The 13,431-nt window shown below is 37.3% G+C and overlaps 1 protein-coding gene across 7 annotated transcripts in view; it reads left to right on the top strand.

Annotated features, from left to right (window-relative positions):
* The window catches only part of TAFA2 (TAFA chemokine like family member 2), a 204,341-nt gene that overhangs the window by 119,726 nt on the left and 71,184 nt on the right, over positions 1-13,431 (top strand). For 6 of the 7 annotated variants that reach the window (XM_033514502.1, XM_033514501.1, XM_033514500.1 and 3 more), the window contains exon 2: positions 8,963-9,069. In XM_033514502.1, the coding sequence (XP_033370393.1) occupies positions 8,964-9,069 (106 nt within the window). In that variant the 5' untranslated portion in view covers position 8,963. Of the gene's footprint in view, positions 1-6,248; positions 6,315-8,962; positions 9,070-13,431 lie in introns of those variants that run through there. The other variant, XM_033514503.1, reaches the window with a different exon arrangement.

Raw genomic sequence — 13,431 nt, 5'->3', positions numbered from 1 at the left:
TTACACTTGAACCCTTACTTTCAAGTGTGACCCAAAATGTGTGGGAGTCAGGTATGAAACACATATTAGGCTCAAACCTACTATTATTTGTCAGAAGTGCTACTATGCCTATTGACAGATATAATTATCATGAAAATAACAGGGGAGGACTTAGTCTGACTCCTGCTTCCCTATTCATCTGCAGAGGTCTGTCAGTGTTATTTGCCAGAAGAATTTTTTGGAAAAACAAAATTTAACTTTCAGTTGGGTATTCATACAATATAATCTGATCATACAGATTTCAGGTCTATCAAGATTGTGTAATATAATGATGGCCGCCATCCGTACTCATATCCATGTAAGAATCCCAGAATTAGTCCTCCACTATTGATTGAAAGACATTATGTTTAAGATAGTAGTCACCTTAAATAGATCTAATAACAACAACAGAGATTTTTAAATTCCTGTATCCACACTTCCAAAATACTTCTATTGGTATAGTTTCTTCTTGTTACCTGAAAATACTTGCACTTGAAAGTACATAATTTTTAGTTTCTACGTCTCTACATTTTCTACATATTTTCTACTTTTTCTTTGTTTCTGCTCCTGTGGGAAACAAGACTTCATCTCTCGACAGTTGTTATGCTTGCCAGCTTTACTTTTCCATGTTATCATCATTAAAAACAGGATGACAATATGAAGATTTTAAATTTAAAATGTAAGTGATAGAAAAGAGAGTGAGTTCTAAATAAAATGAGGGAAATAATCACCCATGCTCAACAGTTTGACTTTAGCTGACTGAAATTAGTCAAAAAGCAGTTTTGTTTCTGAATAATCCACCAGTATAGTACTGTGACTTTTTGGGTCACCTTGAATTTTGTGACACAGAGATGCCAATTATGCCTTGAAGACATTAAAGCACTAAGAAGGAATATTCATCTTAATCAAATATTCATCAGTATAGATAGTTTTTGGATGGAACACAGTGTGGGTTCAGGAAATTAGTGAGAACACTCACAGTTGTTTTTACTGTGAAATGCTGTTACTTTAGGAGTTTTTCTGAGGAGAATGAAATGATGTGGGAGAAATCACTTCAGTAATGAATTTGCAAAGAACCTGCTTATAGTTTTCCACATGAAAAAAACTAGTTCTTGTGTTCCTGTAGTAGAGTACAAGAAAGGAATCATGGTATTGATATAGAGACAAGACTCTGGAATCACAGAGCTAAATGTCCTGATCCTGCCTGCTGGCAAGATATCATTTCTTATGGATATGCTTTTTTGCCCACACTGTGTTTATTTCCTTTTGATTTCTCTGTTTCCCTTCAGGCTTTGCTTTGCTTCACAAGCCAAGCTCTTTAAAACTCCTCCTGTGGTAGAGACTTTATTCCTCTGGCTGGAAGGCTGTCCTCATATTTTTTGTGGGTTCAGTTTCACTTTCATATAGATGACTGGCCAGGATTGTATAGATTATACTGAATCATAGTTTAAGAAATTTCATACTTGTCCTTCTGTGTCTTTATTAGAAATATATCATTCAGTAATTTATAGGATGTGCCTTTTTCACAGCCATCCTGTGTCATATTGATACTGATGTGCTCCTGGTGATCATCTTAAATAAGCAAATTGTTTTTACATATGTTATTTCAGATGATAAGCTCCCAACTTGTAGCAGAAATGCTATTAATTCCTGATACTCCCTTATGACATGCTGTTACTGCACCTGGATTCACCTTTCAATTCTTGTAATCCACAGTGTCTTCAACTTAATGTAGAAGTTCTGTAGTGACACTGTAGAAAATGCTTTATTTAAACCAGACAAATTATATCTACTTCATTTCTTTGTCTAGAAAACGAGCTATCAAAAAGACCTGTCAAATTAGTCTGGCACGAGCTACCTTTGGTAACACTGCTTCATTTTATCCTATGTTCTATTTACTTCCCTGTCTTTAATTTATCTTTTTCTTCAAAGCCTTCAAAGCCCTTGCAAACTGAAGAGGTCAGACTAATAGGCTTACACTTGCCCAGATCATTTTTGGCCTTGCTTTTAAATATGGGCACTTCAGTTCCCATTCTGCACTAATATTTGATGCTTTCTCTGCCTTCATAGATTTGGAAGCTTATCTCTGCCACTGCAATGGCCTTTATGAAATCACAGTACACCTAGTGATTCTGATCTTAGTGAGAGATTTTCTTCAAAGCTCATTGTACAGTTATCTTTTTTTTTTTTCACAGTTAAGCTTTTGATTGGTTAGTGAGATATGAATAAAGAAAATTTAAATAACCATCTGCAGGAGGATCACATGTAAGATATAAGCAAATACTGCTGCCTTGATGATTAAGTGAATAGCTAGTACCCCCTGCAACTTAAAGCTCCCTTAAGCATAGAAACTGGGAAAGATGTAGTTTAAAGTGGCATGATAATATCAGAGCAAATGATGAGAATTGGAGCCTAAGTACACTCTAATACTGAACACTTCATAGTCAGAGATTATTTTGCAAAGGTGTTGGACATCACTGGGCAGCTTAAAGATATTTTATTACTTTGGATGTTTAAATATTCCATAATGTTTAGTTCTAGCACTTAAAAACTCAATGAATTGAATGTGTAGGTTTAATGCTAGATTATTACTTTTAGTTTTCTGTTTCCATAAATACATAGAAGTATAGAACCAAACCTCCCAAAAATTCACAGCATTTTGTTTCTTCATACTGAGTAACATGTCAGCATTAATGTTCATCAGGAGAATATTCTTTTGTTGGTCCTCATGAAATGACCAAGAAAGGATTTAGTCAGCTAAATGCATCTGTATTGTTTTAGTTGAAACTGGCTAAGAGGGCTGTGCATTTCTTGTTGACAATTTCTTTGCTTTCTTTATTGCTTTCAATTAGGTGTTGTATCGGAAAATTAACAAAGATGAAAATTACTATCAACTGTGTGTACAGAGATCTGGGGTTAATCTGGAAACAGGGGACATTAACACTGATAGCATTTTAGAGGGAAGACTGTTCATCACAACCATACATGCGCTTTTGGAAGAAATAAATTCTTTCCATCATCTCTCAGTATTTCTTGCTGGGAGATGGAATGCAGCTAGGTGGCTAAAGCATTTTATACCTCTGGCAGTTTGAGGATTCATACTTATCAGATTTTGGAAACAATAATATATATGTAAATTTCACATCCAAGTGCTATGAGACTGTTGGCAAATGTAATTACCTGTATGTGCATCTGTCTACAATTTCCCTCTGCTGGGAAACTAATTGAAGTATGCAAAGAAGAATTTTTTTGTTTGTTTGTTTATTGCATGCTTTCATACATTCCATAACTCTTTATTTTTCAGATATTTGAGACATTTTCTTTTCTTGAAACTGTCTTTTCTTATAAAAGCTCACTTGCTAATCTCTTTCCAAGAACTCGTGTTGTGTACATCCATTTCTGTATGTGTTTAAATTTAAGTATGTGCTTAAGGTACACTCATTTAAATAGAAGACAAATATGGGCATACATATCAATCGTATGTTAAAGGACTTTTGGCAAATTTAATTTACCTGAGAGTCCTAAGTTTTAGCACAGCATCCTTTCAAAACCCCTTTTTATGGCATCAAAGCCTCAAAATCTTCAGTTTTCTTCCACTGCTACACTTAACAAAGTAATAGTGACAACATTAGTGTATGGGTCTTTCTGGAGTGCTTTAACTATTACTGAATATTTCTTAGTAGTGGGGCTAAGCTCTCTATGACTACTTTTTCTGGCTATTAAAATACCCACACTGCTAAACAACTTTTTAAAAAAAACCCTAACAAACCCACCCATTTTGTTTTGTATGCAGGGATTTCTCACATCTCCAGTGTGAGACTAACGTGCTTTGCCAGGCTAAATGCCTACTCTCTTTCTTTCATTGCTCACCTAGATCAAAGAAAGTGGCTTGTGAGAACGTGTCCATGTTTGTCCCCCAGCTTCCTTTTGGAGTCAGAGTGCACTTTGTGTCTGATCCAGGCTGTGATGTATGAAGCAGGAAGAAGATTGATTTTCACAAGCTACCTTGTACCTGAAGTAATGAGAGTGGCAAATTACTTGTTCCCTGAGCAAACATGACAGGAATGTCATAGAGGGAATTTATATATATGCAAATGCACAGGGGTCACATCAGTGTTATTTTGACAAAGCGACCTTATTCACCAGGGGGCCATTTTTATATCTGCATTAGTCTACACTGAAAAGGCTGAATAAAACTGCAAATACCTGCATTGTGTGGGATGTAGCAACTAACACAACTAATAAATAATGTACGATTCAACACAGTAGAGAAGATAATTTAAATGACTGCATTATTTCTGTACAGGAGACTTGGGGTCTCAAGTGATTTCTACTACTCATTTCGGCTTTTTCTGAAGTAGCAAATAAAATATTTGTCATAAAAAGAAAACTAAGAGGATGTGGGATTAATTTTCTATCAGATTTTTGTCTCAAGCATTTTGTCATGACTCAGTAGAGAAATAGGCTTATGTATCTCATTGCATTCACGGGGTCTGTGTATTTGCAAAAGGCAAATGGACCTTACTGACAGTGAAACTTCCCACATATGTAAAGCAGGAATGAATGAATTTTGAACAGTTTCAGAGAATCGGTTGTTTGTAAAGAAGAGAAAAACAAGGAACAACAGATATAAATGCTGCTACTCCTAGGAAACAGATGAGATTTCTTGTGTAGAAGCTTTTAAAGGAGGAATAAAAGCTATTGTTTCCTTACATTATTTACTCCTCAGCAGCGAAGATGACATGATTTTGTACTTCACCTAAAATCAGAAAGAAAGGCAGTTTAGCACTGGTCATACAATATAAGGTGACTGATCTCAAGTCGAGAAACAAAGAAGGAAGAAAGTAGAAACGCTAAGGCTTATGGATACTACATTGAAAATACACATCTGTGCATGGCATTTTCAGTACAGCTGAATGGTTGGACCCCATCTGCTGTTGAAAGTAGGCTGACAGTGAGGTGGAGCAGTGAGAAGGAGAGCCTGTGCAAAACTGGGGTGTATTCACAGTTTGCTGTTGAGCTACAGTGGGCAGGGAGAGGGATTTCTGCTGACATGGCAGTTTGTGAAACTCCTTTGCAGCATCAGATATGGCTTCTCCCTGAGAAAAAAAAATCCTGCAGTTTTTTGTCACTAATCACCAAAACAGCCTATTCTTGAGTTCATGATACCAGACTGGTTTGGTCTCATGGAGTGTGCTTCAGTCAAAAGAAATTTTTGGGAGCAAAAGAAACAAATCCTATGGATGTATTCCTTGCGTTATGGTGTCAGTGAAGAGCTGGGCACAACAGAGCCATCTCACACTCCGCCACTGCCTGTTTGAATTATGTGGGTGACATCTTTTTGTTATATTTTGAATGTGTTCCTGAGCCACAAAAGGAGCTATCTTTCTTTTTTCTTGCCTCAAAGCACATTGAAAAATGAACTCAAAACACGGCAGACTTTCATGTCCTCTTTTGTGTGAAAGTGCAGAGAATTCCTTGGGTTTATTTCCAATATGTTGGGTTAGAAACTGAAGGAAATTTTTTGTTACACATAAAGCTCATGTGTAAAATTGATTTTCAGATGTAGGTGCTTCCTATAGCGTGGCTATTCTCTGTTTTGATCAGGTTTGGCTTATGTGGCATTATTGAAGGCTGGATGGATCACAGTGAGGGAGAGGTTGTGCAGAAAAGAAAGTAAATAAAAGAATAAATGCCTCAGAAAGAAAACTATTCAGGTTAATATCTATAGTTTGTCTGTGGAGCTCTTCATCACCTCTAGTAAAAGCAGACATCACTTCAGAGTTTATTTGTCCTGCTTAACACAGCCAGCTATGTTAGTGTAATAACAGTACTGAAATGGACTCAATTTTATTTCCTGGGTGCATTTACTTGGCATAGATCAGGGTTGCAAGAGGCTAATAGTTGTTTCATAGCTGAGGGCAAATGCTATCTAGTCCTAAGTCTTCTCAGTGCTCTATCATGGGCTGTTTTGCAAATCCATAACAAAATAACCAGTATCAGGATTTCAGAGCCCAGGTGATAATGCATGCAATGAGATACTGATCATATCTCATGGCCCCTTTGCCCTCTCCTTTTCTAGCTCTTGACTTTGTTGATGTGAATGCATCCCAACCTCTCAGCTTCTTGGAGTACAAACCCTTCATTTTTTGTTTCTAGGGCTGTATTGCTACAGTGTGGTCATTGTGTGTAGCAGAGCTACTCGGAGCAGACAGCTTCCCATCTTGCTTGTGCTTATGCAGCCTCTTGTCTCTCCTTGGACTGACCACTGTGAGGGACAATGCACACAATCACAGGTCTGGGTCTACGGTTATATGGCATAATTACATTGAAGCTTAACATCATCTTCCAGCTTTTTTTCTATTTGAGCAGCTGTATGTTATGAATGCTTTGATCAGTTTTTTTTTTCTGTAGTTCTTCTGGTGGCCTCTGAACTATTAGTCCCAAACTAGAACTGCTACTTATACTGATTTTTCTGTTAATTATGTCTATTATGGGACTACTATTAGACACAGTTCAGATTTTTTGTCCTTCTGAAGGCAAATACCACAAATAACTAGTGCAGAATAATGTGATAGGCTTGTGGTGCAGAAAATGGTGCATAGTTTTTCTCATGTTTGGGAAACGTGGCAATGGCAATGAGGCCAAGTTTTCTGTGTCAAAACTGAAACCCTTCCCTGACTTTGCAGGAAACAGTCTCACTCAGTGCTAGCTTACGCCTTTTTGGTGTGCTCAGCTGTAGGTAGGGGTTTGTATCTTTGTTCTGCCATGCATCCTGAGGGCTGCTGTTCTCAGGCAGAGAGGTTGGTTTTCTTTCTTTCCCCTGCCACTGCTGTTTTTCCTGATGCATTTACATTTTCTGATGTGCATTTGCTGCCAGTCTCGCAGCACAGGGAGGGAATCTGGCATCAGCAGAATACAGGAAGAAACTGTATTAGATTCAACCTTGCTTTAATGGCGCAAGTCCCACTGGGTTTTGAGCAGTGTTATGTAGGTGAGGAAGAAAGATTTGATTTTAATGAGAGATGACTTGGCACCAGCAGCATAACAGGTGTATATGAGAATCTAGAGTGAAAGAGTTAATTCACATTCTTTTCACAGAGATAGCTGTGGAAGAGCATATGCTGAATGTGCATTCCAGTCTCAATTTTTTGTTCTTATTTACAGTGACAAATAATGTATTTCCCTTTAGCTTTGAGTGGTTCATAAACCAGAGCTGATGATGAATATGCAGTTTACACTCCAAAGGCACTGGAATCAGTACAAGAAGGCAGACCTTAGAGTGGTTCACAGCACACTGTGATCTCTGCTGTGATTATTAATCAGACAGGCTTTCAGGGGCACATGCACCATCCTGGTTACAGCACTTGCTTACTCCTCTCTCCTTTTGCTTGATAAACATGATGTCTAAACCTCTGGGAAACACACAATAAATGTGTGACTTCTGTAAAACAATGCTGAGCTTTGTTTGCTCTGAATTCATGTTTAAAATGGTTTGGTGCACTCTTCAGTGGGTTGTTAGTTTCAGTCATGTTTTCTTACACACAGCCTGCTCATCAGTCTCCTGGAGAGCTAGACTGGCAGTTCTGGGGGAAGTGGTCTGGTTTCAAGTCTGGAAGTTGTAAGTGGAGTTGTGGGGTGTGTGTTGCCTTATCAGCATGTGGTGTTATATTTGAAAGAAATTTGCTGAAAGGAGAGGAATTGTTTTGAAGAAGTGGAAAATGATTTGGGACTTTGAACATATTGCTGGTTAAATCTGTATTAGAGCAGTCTTCATCTCAGTTGTGGTTGCTCAAGATAGCAGTGTACACAAGCGGAGAAAAAGAGATGCACTTGGAGTCCTTTGGTTTTCTTATGAACATAATAGGAGACAAATGTACAACCATAACGAAGCAATGCAATTTTTTCTGCACAGAAAGACAATCTAGTTCCAGGCATTACAATAGAGCAACAATTTTGTTCAAGTAATCAAATTTTCACCTTTTCTAGTAAAAATTGTTTGAAATAGTTATCGTTGTTCCATTGACCTATCAGCAGAAACATGACCATTGTGTAGAGCTGTTTCATAGCCAGGTCCTTAGGGTTCCTCCACAGGGAAGAAGTGAGAGAAGGACTCTTTATTGTACCTCTTGCCGCTCTCTGCACAACTGTGATCCTTAAGCACTAGAGACTACATGTCTGAACTTGTCTTTTTGGCGGGTGGAGGGGTGTTTTGTCTTTGGTGGAGGTTACTGAGAAATAAGTCATGTGTTATCTTGTGCTTGAACCACTCTGGTGGCTTGCTGTCACAGTGAAAACATCACTGAGAGAGATGAGGGGAGCTCTGTGCAATTTCCCTTGGTGCAGTAAATCAAATCTTTTCATTACCCAAAGGTAGACAGGAGAGAGGGTAGTGAATCTGCCCTTCTCTACTTCATGTTTCCAAACCACTCAGGTCTTCCTAACAGGATTTCCCTGCAGGAGGATTGGAACACGAGCTGAAGGTCTATTCAAATGTGTTATTGCCTTAGGAATCATGGGCACAATCCAGAAAGAGTTGCAATCCCAAAAGTTAAAAACATCACTGTATGATCAGAAACAACTGCACTACCATGACTGGCTGCAGACGCGGTAGTGGAACTGCTCAGTTTATCAAAACCTGCTCAGAGATGCATAGATTCCTTCTTGCCAGCTTTGTTATGAACAGTGTTTGTGCCCTGAGAGAAATGATGATAATGTTGAATTCTCCGGGTACTGACTAGGGTGGAGGAATGCTGTCAGACTAGGGAGGGAGGTTATGTTGCTGCTCCATGTACCTCATTTAGAGCTAAGCAGAATTTAAGAATTTAGAATTGTGAGCTGGACACTTATAAAAACTTAATCAATTCTCCTTAAATGAAGAAGAAGATGTATTTTTAAGAAATCTTATGATAAATATTTAATATTTGTGTATTTTTGTTTTCAGGATGAATAAGAGATACTTACAGAAAGCAACAAAGGGAAAACTGCTAATAATAATATTTGTTGTAACGCTGTGGGGGAAATTAGCATCTGGGGCAAATCACCATAAAGGTAAGAAATTCTATTCTGTTCTGTCATGCTGTTTTATCTGTGGCCTCCATCAACAAATTCAGAAGGGTCGGGTCTATGCAACCTTTTCTCCCCATGCGGTTCACTAATCAGCATCAAAGAGTAAGAGTTTTCAATGGATAGACTTTTACTAATCTATTGAAAGTTTAAGTGATTTTGTAATAATGGTATAGTTGAAAAAAATGTTAAAAATGTCATAAAAAAAAAAGTGGATAATTTTTGTCTCATAAAAATAGTTATATCAGCAGATACATATGATGCAAATTAATTCCGGGAATGAACCCTAGAAAGAATCAGTTTTTAGTAACTTATATTATGCTTCTGTGTGCAATCATCTACCAGTACTAACTTCATGGATAATGTGTATTGAATGAAATTGTATCATCATCAAATAAAGACTGCTGCTTTGCAGTATTGTCTGATTTCTATGCTTCGCTCCTAACCCCGGACCAGGAACTTTTCGTGACAATGTGAGATTTGTTTCCTCTTGGTCATGCCAGCCTTTAATACTTATGTATATATACCAACACAAGTTGTAATGGATTATTTAATATTGTTAAAAGGTCTTCAGCATGTGTGTTCCTGTTAAACCTAACACAAGGAACAAGCTCTCCAGATTCACAAACTGATGCCTTCTTATAGGCTAATATAACTTGAAATCTGATCTGCAGTATAACAGGATTTTGAACTCCACTTATCATCATCTAGAGTCTGTTGGCTGTTTATCTGCTTATACAAGATCAGAATATACTCTAACAACATGGATAAAGCAAGGGTGGGACATGAGCATTACCACAAGCTAAGGAGTTAAACCCAGAGGAAGGATTCCAAAAAACCCAGTTAGTTAATTTCTCTGGTTCCATGTACATTTTATAATGCTCATTCTGATGATAGGATTTTATGACCAAGTATTTTTGTTTATCAAGCTGCTAGATATTTTTATGTTGTGTGAAGATACCTTTCTTCCAAATGCTCCACTGATTAAGGACTTCAGGATGCAAAGACACTTTCTGCAAAGTCTTATACAAGTTGCAATTTTCCTCAGACAAAACAGAATCTGATGTGGACCTGCAGGCCACCAGGTGGGCATCATGCCAGACAAAAACTGTGCTGATACCCTTTGCTCAGCTTTGTTTCCCCTCCAGATCAGAATATGGATTTCTGCTGTGGCTTCCCAGTTTAGTTATCCATTGGAAAAGAGCCAAGGTATCCTAGCCTGCATTCAGAATTCTTTTGCTTTGATTATTTCTCTTTAAACATCCAAAAAGCTGATATCCAGACCATTTTGATTCCATACACAAGGGCTGGTCAAGCTGTGCTTGCTTCTGTGGAATTCAAACTTTATCAAAATATGCTTGCTGTACTTTTTGGAAAACCGATGAGTAAAACCTATCACCATGTATTTCATAGAAACAAATTATAACCATAAGGACAATTTTGGGATATAGTGCTTCATAACTGAGAACAGAAACATCCACCACCAGCTGAAGCTTTTCTGTGCAAGGGAAACCTCAGCAGACCTATACCATTAGTTATCTGGACAGTGCTTGTTGTTTGAGCCTCAGCGTTAGAGCAGAGATAACGTAAGGAATATTTAAGTTAAATTTTTTTTTTTTTTATCTAAAAAAATTAACTTAAATAATCCTTACGTTAATTTTTTTAGATAAAAAAAAGTGCATCAGCCCCCCTTAAAAATATTATTAGCTGTAGGGACGTCTTTAAATACCTGCAAGCTAACAAAAAGCTTCTTTTTCTTTAATTTGTATCTTTTTATGCCTTTAACAAAATATATGAAGAAGTCTTGCAGGGAAAAATAATAATGAGAAGCATGACTTGAGTGTTTAATTTGTAAAAGCAACTACTTTACCTGTTCAATTTCTTTTGGAAAGAAAAAATATTCAGAAAGGTTTTGGCTTGTGGATTTAGTAAATCAACTACTCTCATTGTATATTGGGGATTTTTAAAAAAAAACAAAAATCAGAGTTATGCAGCTCAATTACCATTGATTTCCAAATACACTGGGAGTTCAAATTCCCATTGTGTCGGAGAAGATATTCCCTCTGCTCTCATGGCAAAAATGGTACATTGGAGGAGAGCTTGACGCTGTTCACTTTTGCATGGAGTTTCCAAATACTGAGAAACATGTGAGATTTTTCAGCACTAATTATCCCTAGCATCATTAATCTTCATTTATAGAAGTCTTTACTAACATATTGACATGACAAACCCTAATGACTTTGAAGGAGCCCCTACAATTCCAAAAATCAATAATCTGCATTTTAAAAAAATCTTTACTTTCCTATTGACTAATTCATATTATTCACTAGTGCACTGACTTTCAAAGCCATCTCTTTTTCAGAAAGCTATTGTTAAAGAAAAGAAAAAGTCCAAGAAGAAATAGACCATCAGCGTGTGGAAAATTGTTTAATGAGCATTCTGCTCTCCAGGCAGACTTCAGGAGAATATAAACAGATGACTCTGACAGGCTATCGCTAGGCTTGTTGCGCTTATTTCAGGGATATGGCACAAATGAAAACTCCCAAGTCAGCAGCAAGAAAAATAGAGGCCAAGGCAGGGCATGGGAAACCAGGCTCTGAGGACCAATTGAGCAGGGTTACAAGCTGGGATTTCAGATTACATTTTTTCAGTGTGATGTGTGTGGGTGCCAAATCCACTCTTCTTTCTCCTGAGAAGTCAGGTTTGAAGACACTTCTGCTCCCATTATCTTGATTGATGGTTGAAATTTCATCATTCTGGACAATAAGTCCAAGAGCTAAGAATGTTAAAGAATGTTTAAAACAACACAAATCTTGCTCTCTTTTTCCCCCCTGCATTTAGGATTACGATTTCTTCATCATGATTCCTGGCTGTGCACATACTTATATTCCATTTATCCTGTCTTCTGTAAAAAAACCCCTATACCATGGTGAAGGGTGCCTTACCCGAGCACATACACCTGAGAATCAGCTCACAGTACCAGGAACATTTATGCTGCAGTAGCTACACATGAGGAGAGAGGCATATCAATCTCCAAAAGCATGTTGTCAAGTGTATGAGTTGAAAAACTGATAAAGACTAATCCTGATCCTCCTACACATTGCTAGCCCTTGGAAAACAAACAAACCTGTACAAACATATAGTGTTTGCTGGCAGATATGGCAGGCAGGCATCAGTTCAGCATCACTGCCTTTTTGCTATTTCTGTCATAGGGAGCATGAATTGATTTGATGACCATTGTATCACAGCCCATGCTTAAGGAGTCAAGTGTTGAACAGACAACTATTGAGAATACTGACTTTTAAGAAAAAAATGTACTGATATAATGTGCTTATACTTACTGATATATGCTTATACTTATAAGCACTCCTTCCTAGAGAAGAGGCTACTGTGAAACAAAATTTTTACCCTAAAATACATAAATCTGTGGTGTTTGTTCACCAAGATTTTTTTCACTGATAATACAATAAATTATTCTAATTAAATGAAGAGTGCTTTAGAATCAAAGCATAATTTAATATTTCTCAAAATAGAAACCAAAAAGTTCAACATTAATTTTAGATCCTGGAAATAATAAAAAGGAATTTAAAAATATGACTAATGATGAATGCGTGCATGCCAGAAGGAATTTGTTATGGAACCAGAAAATACTCTAGTTAGATAAGTAGATGAGTATTTTTTGACTTATCATGAAAAGTCATGATAATTTATTTTCATTTAAAAAAAGTCAGAAGTTGAATTTATTAATGTGATAAACTATTAAATAGTTTATCTCTATGCCGATCATAGAGATAAACTGAGCTATCATATGTGATGCAGAATTGCTGCTCCTACTTGTCTGTGAATTTGCAGTAAATTAGAAGTCTGAGGGAACATCTTTGTATTCACAAGGAGATAATGAATTTTGGTTTTTCCTTGCAGAGGAGGAGGAGCTATTCAGAAATCCAGCTGAATGAAGGAGCCACTGAGCCTCTAAAGCTGGTGGTTAGGTCACCCTTGGATGGGTCTGCCTCCCTGTGCTGCCTTGCTGAGGCTGGAACACTGCTGGCACCAGTGTTGTGCCGTAGCCTGTGCCACCCGTGCCCAGAGTTTGGGATTGGGTATGACTATGAGAAGAAACTGTATTCCTAATGTTTTGAGACCCTGTCTAGATAAGAATAGAGAATAGACCTAATGGTTACATAGGAGATCTCTGAAGTATTCATTCTGTAGAAATACCTTCATCATGAGGCTATAGTGGTTTAGTATGGATTTATATTTGTCCTTTCTGTTGAGGATTTTACACTGTGTAGAAGACAGCATTCATAATGCAGAGATAGAAAGTGTTTGTATTCAATTTTAAAAACA

Source organism: Parus major, chromosome 1A, assembly GCF_001522545.3.
Source record: "Parus major isolate Abel chromosome 1A, Parus_major1.1, whole genome shotgun sequence".
Lineage (NCBI taxonomy): Eukaryota > Metazoa > Chordata > Aves > Passeriformes > Paridae > Parus > Parus major.
The sequence above is the reverse complement of the archived record's forward strand: the minus strand, read 5'-3'. Positions and strand labels throughout refer to the sequence as shown.